We start from the raw sequence: 14,311 nt of genomic DNA, 5'->3' as shown, positions 1-14,311 counted from the left end.
TTTCTGCCAAATTCTGACCCTGACATCTGAATGTCGCAGCTGAAATCAAGACTTTTCAGACCAGGCAACGTTTTTCCAATCGTCCAGTGTTGGTGAGTCTGTGTGAACTGTAGTGTCGGTTTCCTTTTCTTAGCTGACAGGAGTGGCATCCGGTGTGGTCTCCTGCTGCTGTAGCCCATTTTCTTCAAGGTTAGACGTGTTGTGCGTTCAGAGATGGTATTCTGCATTCCTTGGTTGTAACCAGTGGTTATTTGAGTTACTGTTGCCTTTCTATCATCTCCAACCAGTCTGCCCATTCTCCTCTGACCTCAAACATCAACACTGGATATTTTCTGTTCTTTTGACCATTCTCTTTAAACCCTAGAGATGGTTGTGCATGAAAATCTCAGTAGATCAGCAGTTTCTGAAATACTCAGACCAGCCCGTCTGGCACCAACAACCAAACCACATTCAAAGTCACTTAAATCCCCTTTCTTCCTCATTTTGATGCTCGGTTAGAACTTCACTAAGTTGTCTTGATCACCTCTACATGTCTAAATGCACTGAATTGCAGCCATGTGATTGGCTGTGTTAACAAGCAATTGAACAGGTGTACCTAATAAAGTGGCAAGCGAGTGTATATGTACATTTTAAATGCAATAAATCAAAAAAGTATAGCGGAAAGGCCAGTGTAAATAGTAGCAGGTGCAGTGGAATTAAAATAAATCTTTCTGTTAACGTTCACTCGAAGCTGTGAACACCTCGTCAGCAGCCCTCCTGGCGCCGCTTCCTCTGTAACGCGCGGCTATAAAAACAACAGCAACACAGAGCAGCACATATGCGGATTAATGAGTTTGGAAGTCTGTTCACATACCACAGGTGGCCCATTACAATTAGAATGCAACGTATGAGGAGGCAGGCCAGTAAATTAGTGCGTTCGTTTTCTTGCTTTCATTGATCTGTGCAAACCGAGCCAGATCATCGGAGCTTTGTAAACTACATGGTCTCAACACTGTTTGGGAGCGTTCGCGCGAGGAATGTCAGGCAGACTTTCTTGTCTTTGATAATTAAAAGCAACAAATCAACATTCATTCAACATGTTTCATTTGCGGGTTTGTCACAGCTTTATTGAAAAGTAAGGAACAGATTAAATGTAAAAAGGACTTGAAGATTATGAATAAATGAGTCGGTAATGGTGACAGACTAGAGCAGGAAGTTGATGATTTATGACTTAACAAACAAATCAAGCACTTCATGCTTATTCATTTATTATGTTTGCCTCAGTTGGATGGACTTACCATGATCATCATGTGTCGTGCAAATCTAATGTTTGCCTCATTAAAGTTGAATCAAAGCTGTGAGTGGAAACATTTCATTTTGCTTTCCAAAGAGTTTAATAAGGTTTATCTCTCCTGTGTTGTGCTTTAAATGCTCTGTCTTTAACATCCCTTAAGTGTTGAAGGAGCCTGAGCGCAACGGTAACCAAAGTTTAATCCTTCAGTTTATGTTATATCAATTCATATTATATGAACCATGTTAAACTCTTTATGGTCAGAAAATATTTCAATGTATTTGAGTTCCAAACTAAATGGCTAATAAACGAAAATGGTAAGAGTTTTATATTGCTGCTTCTGGAGAAGACAAGTGCTCACTTTATCCAGTCGTGCGATACAGTTTTCTATTATAGTTTTGACAAAAAAACATTGTTCATCATCATAGCCTCACATTGTAGGAATACAGCTGACTCTGTTTGAGTCCCAAAGCTTTATTCACTTAGTTTTCATCCGTAACGTGAGAGGAAATCTGCGTGATATTCATAGCTACAATACCACTCACGTCATGTTAACTTTGAATGTGCAAAGGAAAATCTCCCTTCTTGTCGAATATCAAAACCTGCCAGTAAAATACGAACTTATTTACACAAATAAATAAATAAAACCACTGGATAGTGGAAGCGACTGAGACTTTATTTATAATTCCTGCTGTGCTGTATCTGCACGACATTACTGATTTTTATTATTTCCTGTGTGTGTGTGTTTGTTCTCAGGAGTCCGTTCCCCATTGGAGACAAGGTGACCTTCTGTGGGAAAAAGTGTGTGTGTCAGCAGTGCTCACACTCTCTGAGCAGCGACAAGCCCGTCAAGGTCCACGGACCAAGCTGTAAGAAACAAACACGCACTCAAAAATGTGTGCACACTCGCGTAAAATGCCATGCTTTGCTTCGGCATGCACGTGTGCTCTAAAGATGCTCTTAGTTTTGCACACCAGACTTATTATCAACAGCAACTGTGGTTAGTTAGTTAGTTTTTGTATATATTCATATGCCAATATGAGATGACCAAAACTTAACATGTTGTAGACTTGGTTCTATACCCATTCATTCCTGTTGAAGATAAAAGAAGTAAAAAGTAAAAAAGATATTTCTTACAAAAGCTGTTTGAGTTATACTTTTTCTGTCAAATTCATCTCATAGACTCACTTTAGATTAATTTCCCCTGTGCTGAATGAAATTATTGTGACGAGTCACTTTATATTTCACTCATACTAAAGTATCTGCCTTTACACCCATTTAAACAACTGAACTATAGACAGCACAAAGATGGATGGAGGAACAGCTCCTCTAAAGTGAAGTCAAAGCTAGTAGAGCTCCCCCTGGTGTCTGGCTGCAGTATAGGTCATAAACTCAACCTCCTTCATGTTAGTGGAAGGGACAGTAATTAATATTATACTGATGCATGTTCAAGTGTCAGTTTCTTGGATAAACTTTCGGACCACACTGTGCAGATTCTGCTCTAGACTCACAACATGGTGGGAAATTGGCATCAGTTTGGCCGATACAAGGAAGTGGCGACACATTGTCCATATTTATACAGTCTATGAAGTGTATAAGATTATGAGTTAAATTCGGCTATCTACATCGATGTAAATTACATGCACACATGGATTTCGCGGTATATATGACGGTTGCTGCTTTGTTTCTAAGCCTTTAGTCTAGATAACTAGTTAGCATAAGGCTTGGTTAACTTCAAACTTCATTCCTTTGTAAAGCGGTGTTGGGCGTTTTTGAGATTATTCATTTTTCCTATATAAAATTTTAGCAAATGTCAAAGAGAGACATTAACATTTGTCTCAGATAATAAGGGGGCAATCGAGTTTTCCCCATATTTTCTCGATCCTGTGCTGGCTGAGCTCTGTGGCATATTTTAACCTTTAATTCCAATTTTATTCTCTGTTATTGCCACTTCTCTATGGGTGAATATTGGCTAGATGTAACAAATTAAAAACATGTGACCAGCTCAGAATCAATCAACAGACTCTCTCATAAATGAGTTATCTAGTGGCTTATGGTGGTATTGCTACTTGGGTTATGCTTCAAAACCAGCGTTTGTTTAATGTAACGTGGAGATGTCTAATTATCCTGCTGTTAAGTTACTCTTTGAATGGGTCACCTTAGCCATCAAAGCGACATCATCCAACAGTGCCAGTATTTCCCTCCCCTGGAGATTTGGCAGGAGCCATCACGGTGTCCCAGTGAGCGTTTACAACAGCAGGACAGGATGACTGAGTCAAAATGAAATGTTCACATTCATTACAATAAACGTAAAACTTTGTATTTTTTTTGGAAAACTATAGAAATAGAAGTCACTGAGAAATAAGTTACAGTATGCCAGACTATGACATGTTTGTCTTTTGGTCACAATGATGAAAAATTTAAGATTGGATCCATCCTTAAGAAGCGGAAGCATCTCATATCATCCAGCTCGTGAGGCTGTTTGTTCCCCTACTGATGAACACTGAGACTTCCACTCTCCACCTGCTTCATGCTGCAAGAAACACAGCCTCCTTCCCCGTAGCTACACACCTACAGACACACACACAGGAGGTGGCCTGCTGCTCCAGGTAGACTTGCAGCCCGGTTCTGGTATCTCCATCTGGCAGAGACAGTGTGACTGTCACGACAGTTGAGAGGGAAGAGGAAGAGAGGAGGAGGAGGAGGAGGAGGAGGAGGAGGAGAGTAGTGATGAGAGGTTGGCAGAGCGGAGAAGCAAGGACGGAGAGAGAGGATGATGAATGCACGGATGCTTAAAATGTTCCTGGCTGATGCTATCGCACTTGTGTGTGCTTTCTCATTACTTCCTGCCTCTCCTTTCCTCTCCTCTCTCCTCCTCTCTCCTCCAGACTGTGCAGGCTGCGGCGAGGAGATCAAACAGGGTCAGTCTCTGTTGGCTCTGGAGAGGCAGTGGCACGTCAGTTGTTTTAAATGCCGGACGTGCGGCTGTGCGCTCACTGGAGAGTACATCAGCAAGTAGGTGTCCACATCCTCTAGATCCAACTCAGTTCAAATCATGGCCATTTACATGTGCATGTATGTATGTATGTTCCTCAATCAATCCACATCCTCTAATCTGAACCTACACTCAACAAAGATCCACGGCATTTATTTTAATATTTGTAAGGAAAAAATATTTTTAATTTAGTGGAGCAGTTTCACAAAACCACAAGGTAAAGCTGATCAGTTTTCCCTCTGTCCCCGGCAGAGATGGGATACCTTACTGTGAGACCGACTACCACACCCAGTTTGGGATCCGGTGTGAGGGCTGTAACAGGTTCATCAGTGGCAGAGTGCTCGAGGTGAGTAGATCCGTCTGTTGCCCGTGTTCCAGCCGGAAGGAATCAACAGACTGATGGGCATCTGCATGATTTTATTTATTTATTTTGTCTCCGTTAGCGTGTGTCAGTCTATAAAAAGCCACAAAAAAAACGCAGCTGTCCCTCTTCAGATGACTCAAGTCTTGACTGATGACGAAGCAGCTTCTGAAAACCCAACAAAGCAACACTCTGCCCCACTCATCTCTTTTCCGCCCTCTCGTCTCTTCCCACTCTTCTCCGTTTTCTTATCGCCACTCTGGTCCACCTTTGTCATCCGTGCCACCTGCTTGTACTTCTCTCCGCCTGATTTATTTCCTTTTCTCTTGCTCTTACCTTCCCTTTCCCCCAACCTCTGTCTTTCCTGCAGGCTGGAGGGAAACACTACCACCCGAGCTGCGCCAGGTGCGCCCGCTGTCACATGATGTTCCTGGAAGGAGAAGAAATGTACCTTACAGGTGAGGGGAAACGGGAGGGGAGAGTGTGACAAACAGCTTTTGCTTAGAGCACAAATACATGTGTAAGTAATAAAAAAAAATAAAAAATACAGCCAAATATTTTACTGAATTGCAGATAAAATAATTCCTCTGAATGCATGTGTGTTGAATTCCAAAGGTGCTTCTTCATTTGTACAGTTACCAGGCATAAAAATAGACTCTCTATTGAATTAGTTACACTCTGCAAGTGTCCAGATGGCCTGTGTGTAACTGTGCATCTGTGCATGGGTGCTCTGTGCGCTCTAATATTACTGACGTTGTGGGGACATAAATCAGTGTAAACGGTCGCATTGTGGGGACTCGCCTCCCTTGAGGGACGGAAAAGAAAGTCCCCAACATAAATCATTAAACTTTAATGTAAAGACTTGGTGGAGGTGAGGGTAGCGGTTAGGTTTAGTAGAAATGTGTGTGTGTGTGTGTGCGTGTGTGTGTGTGTGTGTGTGTGTGTGTGTGTGTGTGTGACAAGAAAACGAAAGAAAACAAGAAGACAAGTCAGATAGATGGAGGCGACCTGATAAAAAGAAGAAAGTACCAGTGTGCAGGTTATTGATCTCGCACATGCACTCGTTGTTAGAGTCAGTGGTAAAGACACCTTCCCCCATCTGAAGCGCACAAAGGTTGGAGTCAATTACCTCTCAGCCTTCACCTCCGCTGCTCTGTCCATTATTCTGCCCGGTCAGTGACAGGATTATCCTGAATGAGGCCGACTTTGTCAGAGGTTTGAATTGAATCATCCAGGAGCTTCTGTTCTATTCTGTTGTGTTGTACAAACTAGATAAGAGTGATTAGAGTTAATAAGCTCCTTCATGGATACCATCAGACCGGTTGATGTGAGAACACTGGGGAATCTAAGTGACTGTGTGGGAGAAACCGGCTTTTTGTTAAAGTAATGTCCTCGTTTTCTTGATATATTTTATAAAAACGACAACAACAGCAAAAAAAATCCCTAAAGCCAGTCACCTCCCCCAATAAAAAGTGTTCATTCACTAATTTTAAACTAATACAGTGAATAATGAAAAACATTAATTTAGGGGTGGCTAGATTATGACTGTAATCATAGCATTGACTTTCGAAAACTAGGACTGAACAGCAGAATTGCAAAAAGAACGTGGTGGTGATATTGTGTACACATTATTTCACCTTTAGGCATTGTTTACATCTTGTGAAAACACAGAGCAGTTAAGGGATGCCTTGCTCAAGGGCTCTTCAGCTGTATAGACCCAAAAGTGCAACTGGAAATACTAAAGCAGAAACGTTTCTGGCGTTTGGGTATCTCAGGTTGGCTTGGTTAAGGTAACTTCGGCTTCACAATTATGACAAAGCTTAAACAGCCTATAAGCCTTAAGCCATCCATGTGATGTAAAAGTTTAAAACCTAAAACATTTAGTTACAACCAGCCATTTCACAAGTAGAAGATGGTTTCAATCCATCGAACTCTGAGTCACGGGCCCAGCCTGCTTCACCTCCTCCCATCTGCTTTTGACTTGTGCACCGTTTTAAGATGAAGGGGAACATATTCAAGTCGCTCCACTCAAAGACATAAAAAAGACATTTTTTTTTGTCTCCCAGATAACTTGGCCTGACAGTTTGAATCCAGATTAAATGTGAAGGTACTGTACCGTAACACGTGGCTGACACACACAGTGTCAGAGTCGCCACACAGGTCGACGCCTCCTGTTTCATCTCATTGACATTCTGCTGCTCTCCCACTCAGAGCCCCCAGTAAAACTGAGCATTTGCATATTGTACTTGATGTCCGTGTGTGCATGTGTTTTGATCTATTCCTGTAAATGCATACACCATGTTCTGCTCATACCTCATTCGAGTGTGTGCATAAGAACCCAGGTGTGTGTGTGTGTTTGTAGGTGTGTGTGTTGTTACATGTGCGTGCTTAGCTCCAGTCAGCTGCCCCAAGGTTACATTCACTCCTCCTGATGACTTGAGACAAGCAGGAGGGTTGAGCAATGGCCCCGGTGAGACACACTCAATTAGGACGCACATGCACGGCCACACCGACCCGCACGCACACACTTGCAATCAATCTCACAATGCTTGTGTGGAATAACAAGTGGTGGCGTGGGTGTGGTTGGTTGCCAGGATGGAGAACTATTTGATGAACTAATCATGGCTGCTTCATTTCGACAGCCACTCTTGTTGGAATTAATCTTTTTTTTTAACCATCATTCTTTGGTTGGTCACCTCAAGTTATGGTGACACTACCGTTATTTTATTTATAATTTGGCAAAAACTTTGACTGCAGGCCATGGTGGGTTTTGATCAGGTTGTGCTTTAATACTGAATCTGTCCCGTTACTTCAGTTTGAAGAATGTTGCTAAGACGGATTGTCATAAACCAGAAGATGCGTCGTTAATGATAATGACGATTTAATTGATTTAAAACTACTAGTGCAGGAGGTTCCCCCCTCTTGTGGTGAGAGTAATTACATACTCCTCCTAACATATTGTGAACTGATCATCAAATTTCTTTGTTTTTTTTCTTTTCGTCAGGAGTATCAGAAACTTTTCTCAACTTTTATGTTTAATTTTTTATCATTTTTTTCCCAAGCGCCACAGAGGGTGAATTCATAGAACTGAGGTTACATTCACAACTTTGTCATAGTACTCCTATAGTTGTAGCCTGTAGCCAACTCTGTTTCTTTATGAGATCTGTCAAATAGAAGGTCAGGTCCAAAAGTTTTCCAGCAGAACATTGAATTGTCACAAGATGGTTAATGTTATGTATTTCTCCTGTCAGTGGTTTTAATGTTGTGGCTGGTTGGTGTATATTTGAAAGCCCTGCACTGTAGCTTTATGTGTGCATTTCCACTTTTTATGATGATTCATACAAATTGTACTGTAAACACCTTAAATAGTGAACAGGATTAAGTGAACATTTACACCTTTGTGTTGTATCTGTGGCTTATTTATTAAATGTAGTGACAAAGATCTCTGTCCTACATTAGCCTGCTTTATCCTGGTGTGGGCTCCGTTTCTCCTGACATGATTCAGCAAAAACAAAATTGCCTGAGGACTTTCAAATATCTGCCGGTTTATACAATTCTATCAGAATTTCAAATGACATACGCACTGCCCGTCAATGGATTTACACTGGCTGCTTTCATCCCGCACGTTTGAATATCGCCCTCCGAGATCAGGCAGCCTGTTTGTCCCATTGATTACCTTTACTTTGCATGAAGCTAAACCATCTGTCTAAACACAGCAGAGGCTTCACTTGTAAATGTCACATCTGCATGTAAGAAACTCTATTTAGTATATTAAACTTATTTATTACTCAGTTTTTAGGATTTAATATATATATATATATTTTTTTTACCTCTGCACAAGATTAGATTTTCCTCATCCAGGAGGAAAAGGAGCTCAACGCCACACATCTGTTCAGAGGCAGAGTTGAGGAGCGTGGGTGGGACGGGGTGCACTGAATCACCACGCATGGTTTCTGTCTGCGGTATTGATTTTGTGCGCAGGTTTGTGTGAGCGTGCGTCGGAGTGTGTGCAGCCTCCGGTGCTTGTTTATGTGTGCGCTTACATATTGTGTGTGCAGGTCAGATTTATGGTGTTGATAGTGGTTGTATATTAGAGTCATGATCAGCTAACTGAGTCCATTTCTGCTGGCCTGCATGGCCCCGGGGCCCGAGGAAATGATACATAGTCGGCAGCATACGTGTATGTCCCTATTTGTGTGTGTGTGTGTGCGGATATATTACTGTCATTATCACTATCTGATCCACGTGTACATCCTGACATTAGTGGTTTATTGTTATGTATCAGATCTTATAGCCCTCAATCATTTCCTCTCCCGTTCTATGGTTCACCCTCCCTTTCTTTCTCTGTACATTGCCTGTTTCCCCTCTGTCCTCTCTCTCCTTCCTTCATCTTCTTCTTAATTGCAAAGATTATTGAAGCACAAGTTTGCCAAAAGAGGGACATGCAACATTTTTACTATTTAAACACTTGTCTTACATTCCTGTGTCCATCTTCCTTGTGTTCTGTCTCTTAAGTGGAGGGCTTTTACATTTTAAAAGGAATGCTATCCTTATTCGAAGTCCAAATCTTGAATATTTTTAAGTTGTCTACCGTAGTTGATCATTTTTTTTATTAGTAAATGCCATTTAATGCAACAGGTGAGAGAATCTGGAGTGCAGAAAAAAACTAACTATTTCCGTTTTGATAAAGATGTTGGTTAATAATCTGCCTTTTTCCACCATTCTCAGATGCCACTAATGGCGTGAGTCTGTGAAGACTGAGAAGTTGTAAATGTGGATTAGATCAGGTTCAGTGGCCAAGTATTGGCAAGCCATCCAAGGTGCCCTGTGAACAAAGTAGGTTATGCTTCCACATAGACTGTATATAAAGATGGAGGGGAGCAGCTCGTCAAAAGTGAAGCCAAAGCAAGTAGAGCTCCCCCTAGTGACTGGCTGCAGTATAGCTCAAAAGCTTCACCTCCTCCATGTTAGTGGATGGGACTAAAACACAAAAATTCATGTCAAATCATTTTTGTTTTCAAGGATGGTTTGTGTCAATTTAGGTAGTTAATGTAAGTTTAACTTTTAGTTATTTGAATCTGCAGAAACCAGGTGTGACATAACGGCGACCACTAGTTGCCATTCCAATCGCTCCGTGAAGTGGTTCGATGGAACCGTGAGAGTTGAAAAATGAATAAATAAGTACAGTGTATAATCCAACAGTTCCTTGTAAGTAGAAGCAGTAGAGTAGAGCGTAGTTTCTGTGTATTTAGTATTTAGTGGCTTCACTCTCGCACCACACAGACTCCAAACTTGCAAGATGGAGCTGCCCGTATCTCAGTTTGGCCAATTCCACAAAGCGGGGACACATTGTCAATATTTATATACAGTCTATGCTTTTGCATAAGGAACTTGAGCCGAGCCCATTCGTTCACAGTGTGCAGCTCTTCTTCTAACAGCTCACTGTAGTGGCTCCTTCTCGCTCCATAATTTAGTGTTTCAGACATGCAGTTTCTATACTATTTCATAACAAAACTCAACTTGTGTTTTGCTGCAGTAGGAAATGTACACTTTAAATTGGCTGTAATCTCTGAGACCATTAGCATTCTTCAGGCATATCTAGGTATCTGTTTAGGGCAGGGGTCGGCAACCCGCGGCTCCGGAGCCGCATGAATAGCGGCAACTAGTCACTCATCAGTGAGCGAGCGAGAGCTACACAACAACTGAATGACACTGAATGCCACACCACACTCACGGTTGTAACATCAAACAACCAAAAAACACTGAACTCCCACAGTGCATTGCAGCACATTTACTAGTTGCTATCGAGTATTTAATTCAAATGTATTTTTATTTTAGTGAGTTAGTTTTTTAAATATAATTCTAAATTTGAATCGATGGTGATCTTTTAACATTAAAATAAAATGTATTTAATTTTTTTGTCGCTCAAAATATACGTCACAACTGCCGACGTGCGACACCCGCCGGCACGTCCAGCCCGCTATTTATTGAACTTTTCGAGCCCAGGTAAGCCAACCACGGATAAATCCCTGTTATGTTACATAAATGCAATTTCGTTTTCTCTGTAGCAGTTCTTTAAATGCAACACTATAGGCCTAGCATAGAGGTCAAAACGATATATGCAGTGTTATCTTCATTTTAGATGTCAAAGCGGTTTTGTTGCTCCCAGTGTTTTCTTTTCTGTGGGAAACGGATCCAAATGGCTCTTTGAGTGTTGAAGGCTGCCGACCCCTGGTTTAGGGAGTTTATTAAAGAAAAAGCAGCCAACAATGTCCACGCATGGCGCTTCACAGGTCCCTTCACAGTCCCCTCTCAACCATCACATTGCTTGTATGAACAGGCCAAAGTCTCAGTCTCCACTGTCTCCATCTCATTCAGCAATTCAATCAATCATTTAGCACGATTCTATAATAGTAAGTTTTACAAAAATGTACATTTCTACTGTTTACTCTTGAATAATTGTTCATATACTGTGTTTTGGGGGGTGTCCTTTGGCACAGGAGCTTGGTAACATGGTCACAGTGATAATGCTAATACATCAGTGTTAGCATGTTAAGGCTTGTCATGACGACGTAGGACCACAGTGCTTGATGGCAGGTTTGTATAAAATCTTCATGGCACTCAAGTCTGGACAAAGCAACGGATGGACTAAAACTGTAAGACCCACTGAGACTCTGAACATTTTCGCTGTCTTCCTCTGTTTTTCTCTGTGTGTGGGGAGACCAGCAGAGCTACATCCTCTGTTCTCAGACCAGACAAACTGCCTCCACAGCCAAACGCCCCTCTTCCTCTTGTGTGTGTGTGTGTGCTCTTGATTGATGTTGATGCACTTGAAAAAAGGCTGATCTACTCTTCATAGGATCCCATAAAACTGTACGGCTGCGGCCCACACGCGATAAACCAAGTGAACCGAGATAAAAATCAAAGCTTGTCTATGTTTGTGCGTGTGTGTGCGCAGGTTCGGAGGTTTGGCACCCCATGTGTAAAGAAGCAGCTCGACTGGAGAGAAAACTGAGGGTGAGTGAAACTCAAAATACTTTGCGACCCCCTGCCCTTTCTCTCCGTTTCTGTTTCCGTCCTCCCTTTGCTTCTTTCTCCCCCTGCTGTCTCATTCTCCGTTTAGATGTTGTTGGTGCATTATAAGGAACTGAACTAACTCAAATGTAAAATATAGCTCTTCGGTCTGCCTTTTATTTTGCATATTTTCCCACATGCGGTTAATTCCACTGAACCACAACACTTATCATGAAAATGCAAAATAATGTAATGAGGGTTTATCACATGAGGAAGTCATTCAATCAGGATGTAAATTTAAAACATGGAGGGAAAAACTATTCTTTCATTTGCAAATGCACACTGTAGAGAGAAGAAGGTGTTTGAGAAGTTAAGAGCACTTTGGAATTTATTACAGTCATAGGAAAGCATTCACTCACCTTTACAGAAGCAATACACTTCTTTAATTAGTGTTATTTCTTTGCATTTTTACAGTGCATGACAGTCTCATGCATGCGTTACAGAGGACGTTTATATCTGTGTAGTCATTGTATTAGTTTTGAAGTAATTAAAAACTTTATTTAATAAAAACTTTACTAACATTCTCTTACATCCGCCGCCTCCAGCTGAGACGGACCTCCGAGACGGCGTCCATTTCTTCTCCGGGCTCCTCTCCTCTCCTCGGCTCCCCGCACCGGCTCATCTGTGTGAGTTGCTGTCGCCATGGCTACGCCGACACCGCACCGCCGCGGATACGCCTTAAGCTGTCGCTGTCACAGCCGTCATTCAAATATAACTGGCACAGACAGAAGCACAAAGAGTCCCCGAAAGTGTCCAAGTTATCTGTCTCTGAGCAGACTTCTTGTATGTCTGTCTGTCTGTCTGTCTGTCTGTCTCCCCGCCCCTCTGTCTCCATGCTTCACTCAGCTGTATGTCTCACTGTTGGGGGTCTATGCTGAGGCCTGTTAGAATAAATAGTCTTTTAGAGTGAAGCCAAAACAAGTAGAGCTCCTCCTGCAGTATGAGTCTCCACGTCCTCCTCAGGATACAGATCAAATAATTTTTTTCAAGAATGGTTTTGGTCGTTTTAGGTAGTTAATATAATGTTGATGCATGTTCAAGTGCCAATTGTTTGGATGAGTTTCGGCTTAGTATGTATTTCTGTGAAGGTTCTCAGTGATCCAGGTCATGATGATCCAAAAAGGCATTTACTTGTTGAGTTTTGAGGAGACGTTGCATCTGAGTAGCTTCTTTAGTTGTAAGAGACCGGTGGGAAGTTGAGGTTTTGTTTTACCCACAGAGTTTCCTATTTAAATCTCAACTTTTGAATTTCCCCAGTGGGGATCAATAAAGTACTATGTTATCTTAACTTCCCACCAGCCTTCGTCTTCTCAAAACTCTACAAGTCCGCTTGCCTTTTTTAAATGCCTTTTGGTTTAGTTTGTCGTTTGATGCTGTAGAAAGAGGATGTGACATCAGTTGCCATCCCAGCCGACCCTGTGAGACCTGTGAGAGTGGATTTTACATTGGTATACTGGAGGTAGAGTAGAGCTTAGAATTAATTAAACCAACTGAAAACGCGGGTCAGTCTGGAGGAAGTGTGGTCGTTTCATCGATATTGCGGCTCCACTCTGGGACCGTACTGATCAGACTCTGTCTCCAAACTTCAGTTTGGCCAATGCAAGCAAGTGGGAACACGTCGTCCATATTGGAAGGTGCTACGATTAGCTCGGAGGCCACTGCTGTGCAGCGCTATCCTCTCCTGAATAATACATTTATTCATTCTCCATGATTGTGGCTTGAATGTTCAGAATAGATAAAAAAGAAAGCACCTCTCATGCTCTGATCAGGCAGTCATAGAAAATGACAGAGATCTGATTGTAGTAAGACTCCATCGGCCTTTAGGTTGGTTTAGCATTATTATTAGCATTTGTCTCTGCCATCTCTGGTTTTGAAAAACTAATCACATCCAGCTTTTCTATTTACGTCTACACTTAGTATCTGTCTCTTTGTCCCCCCCGCAGTCCAAGGCTGACAGTGATGTCTTGGACTATAAGCAGCTGGCGACTCTGCCCAGGGTCAAAGCCATATATGACAACCAGCGGCCTGATATCATCCCTTATCAGGCGGACCATGCACACTCACACCTCTCAGACGACACTATGGAGAGATACAACTGTGGGCAGGTAGAGACTGATTCTGAGTTTACACCATAAATCTCCACTAGAATAACAAATAACAATGACATGTATTTATTTTCTCATCCAGTCACTGGGCTCCTTGTCACCGTATACTCATGTAAGTATTCCACCTTTTTATTGTACTTGTCCATCTGATTCAGAAGGTTTCTTTTTTGTTTATTCCAAAGTAAATAAATATAAATAGCACAGCTGGACTCTTGATCTGAGGTATTTAGCGCTGTATTACAGGGGAAAAGAACAGATACAGGTACTGGATAATCAGAATAGTTTGAGAAGTGATTTCCTTTAATTGTCCGTTATTCCTTCAACAGAATGCGCTAGTGGTCCCGAAACTGTGGTCTGAAGAGAAAGACATCGCTGTGTCCCTAATCTGAGGCACACTTTATATCACTGCAAGCTTGTTTTTCACAAAAGAATATTACCCATAATACCTGTGAGGTTAGAAAAAAACCTAGAGCAATGATAGATCAAAGGAAAAAGAAAGACATTTT

At 41.8% G+C, this 14,311-nt stretch overlaps 1 protein-coding gene across 5 annotated transcripts in view; it reads left to right on the top strand.

The window, feature by feature from the left end:
• Positions 1-14,311, top strand: part of LOC125021010 (actin-binding LIM protein 3-like) — a 48,901-nt gene that overhangs the window by 16,635 nt on the left and 17,955 nt on the right. For all 5 annotated transcript variants that reach the window (XM_047606745.1, XM_047606744.1, XM_047606747.1 and 2 more), the window contains exons 4-11: positions 2,027-2,139; positions 4,159-4,285; positions 4,518-4,611; positions 4,997-5,084; positions 11,585-11,643; positions 12,246-12,326; positions 13,644-13,805; positions 13,888-13,917. In XM_047606745.1, the coding sequence (XP_047462701.1) occupies positions 2,027-2,139; positions 4,159-4,285; positions 4,518-4,611; positions 4,997-5,084; positions 11,585-11,643; positions 12,246-12,326; positions 13,644-13,805; positions 13,888-13,917 (754 nt within the window). The remainder of the gene's footprint in view (positions 1-2,026; positions 2,140-4,158; positions 4,286-4,517; positions 4,612-4,996; positions 5,085-11,584; positions 11,644-12,245; positions 12,327-13,643; positions 13,806-13,887; positions 13,918-14,311) is intronic.

The sequence above is a fragment of the Mugil cephalus genome, chromosome 15 (assembly GCF_022458985.1).
Source record: "Mugil cephalus isolate CIBA_MC_2020 chromosome 15, CIBA_Mcephalus_1.1, whole genome shotgun sequence".
NCBI lineage: Eukaryota > Metazoa > Chordata > Actinopteri > Mugiliformes > Mugilidae > Mugil > Mugil cephalus.
The sequence above is the reverse complement of the archived record's forward strand: the minus strand, read 5'-3'. Positions and strand labels throughout refer to the sequence as shown.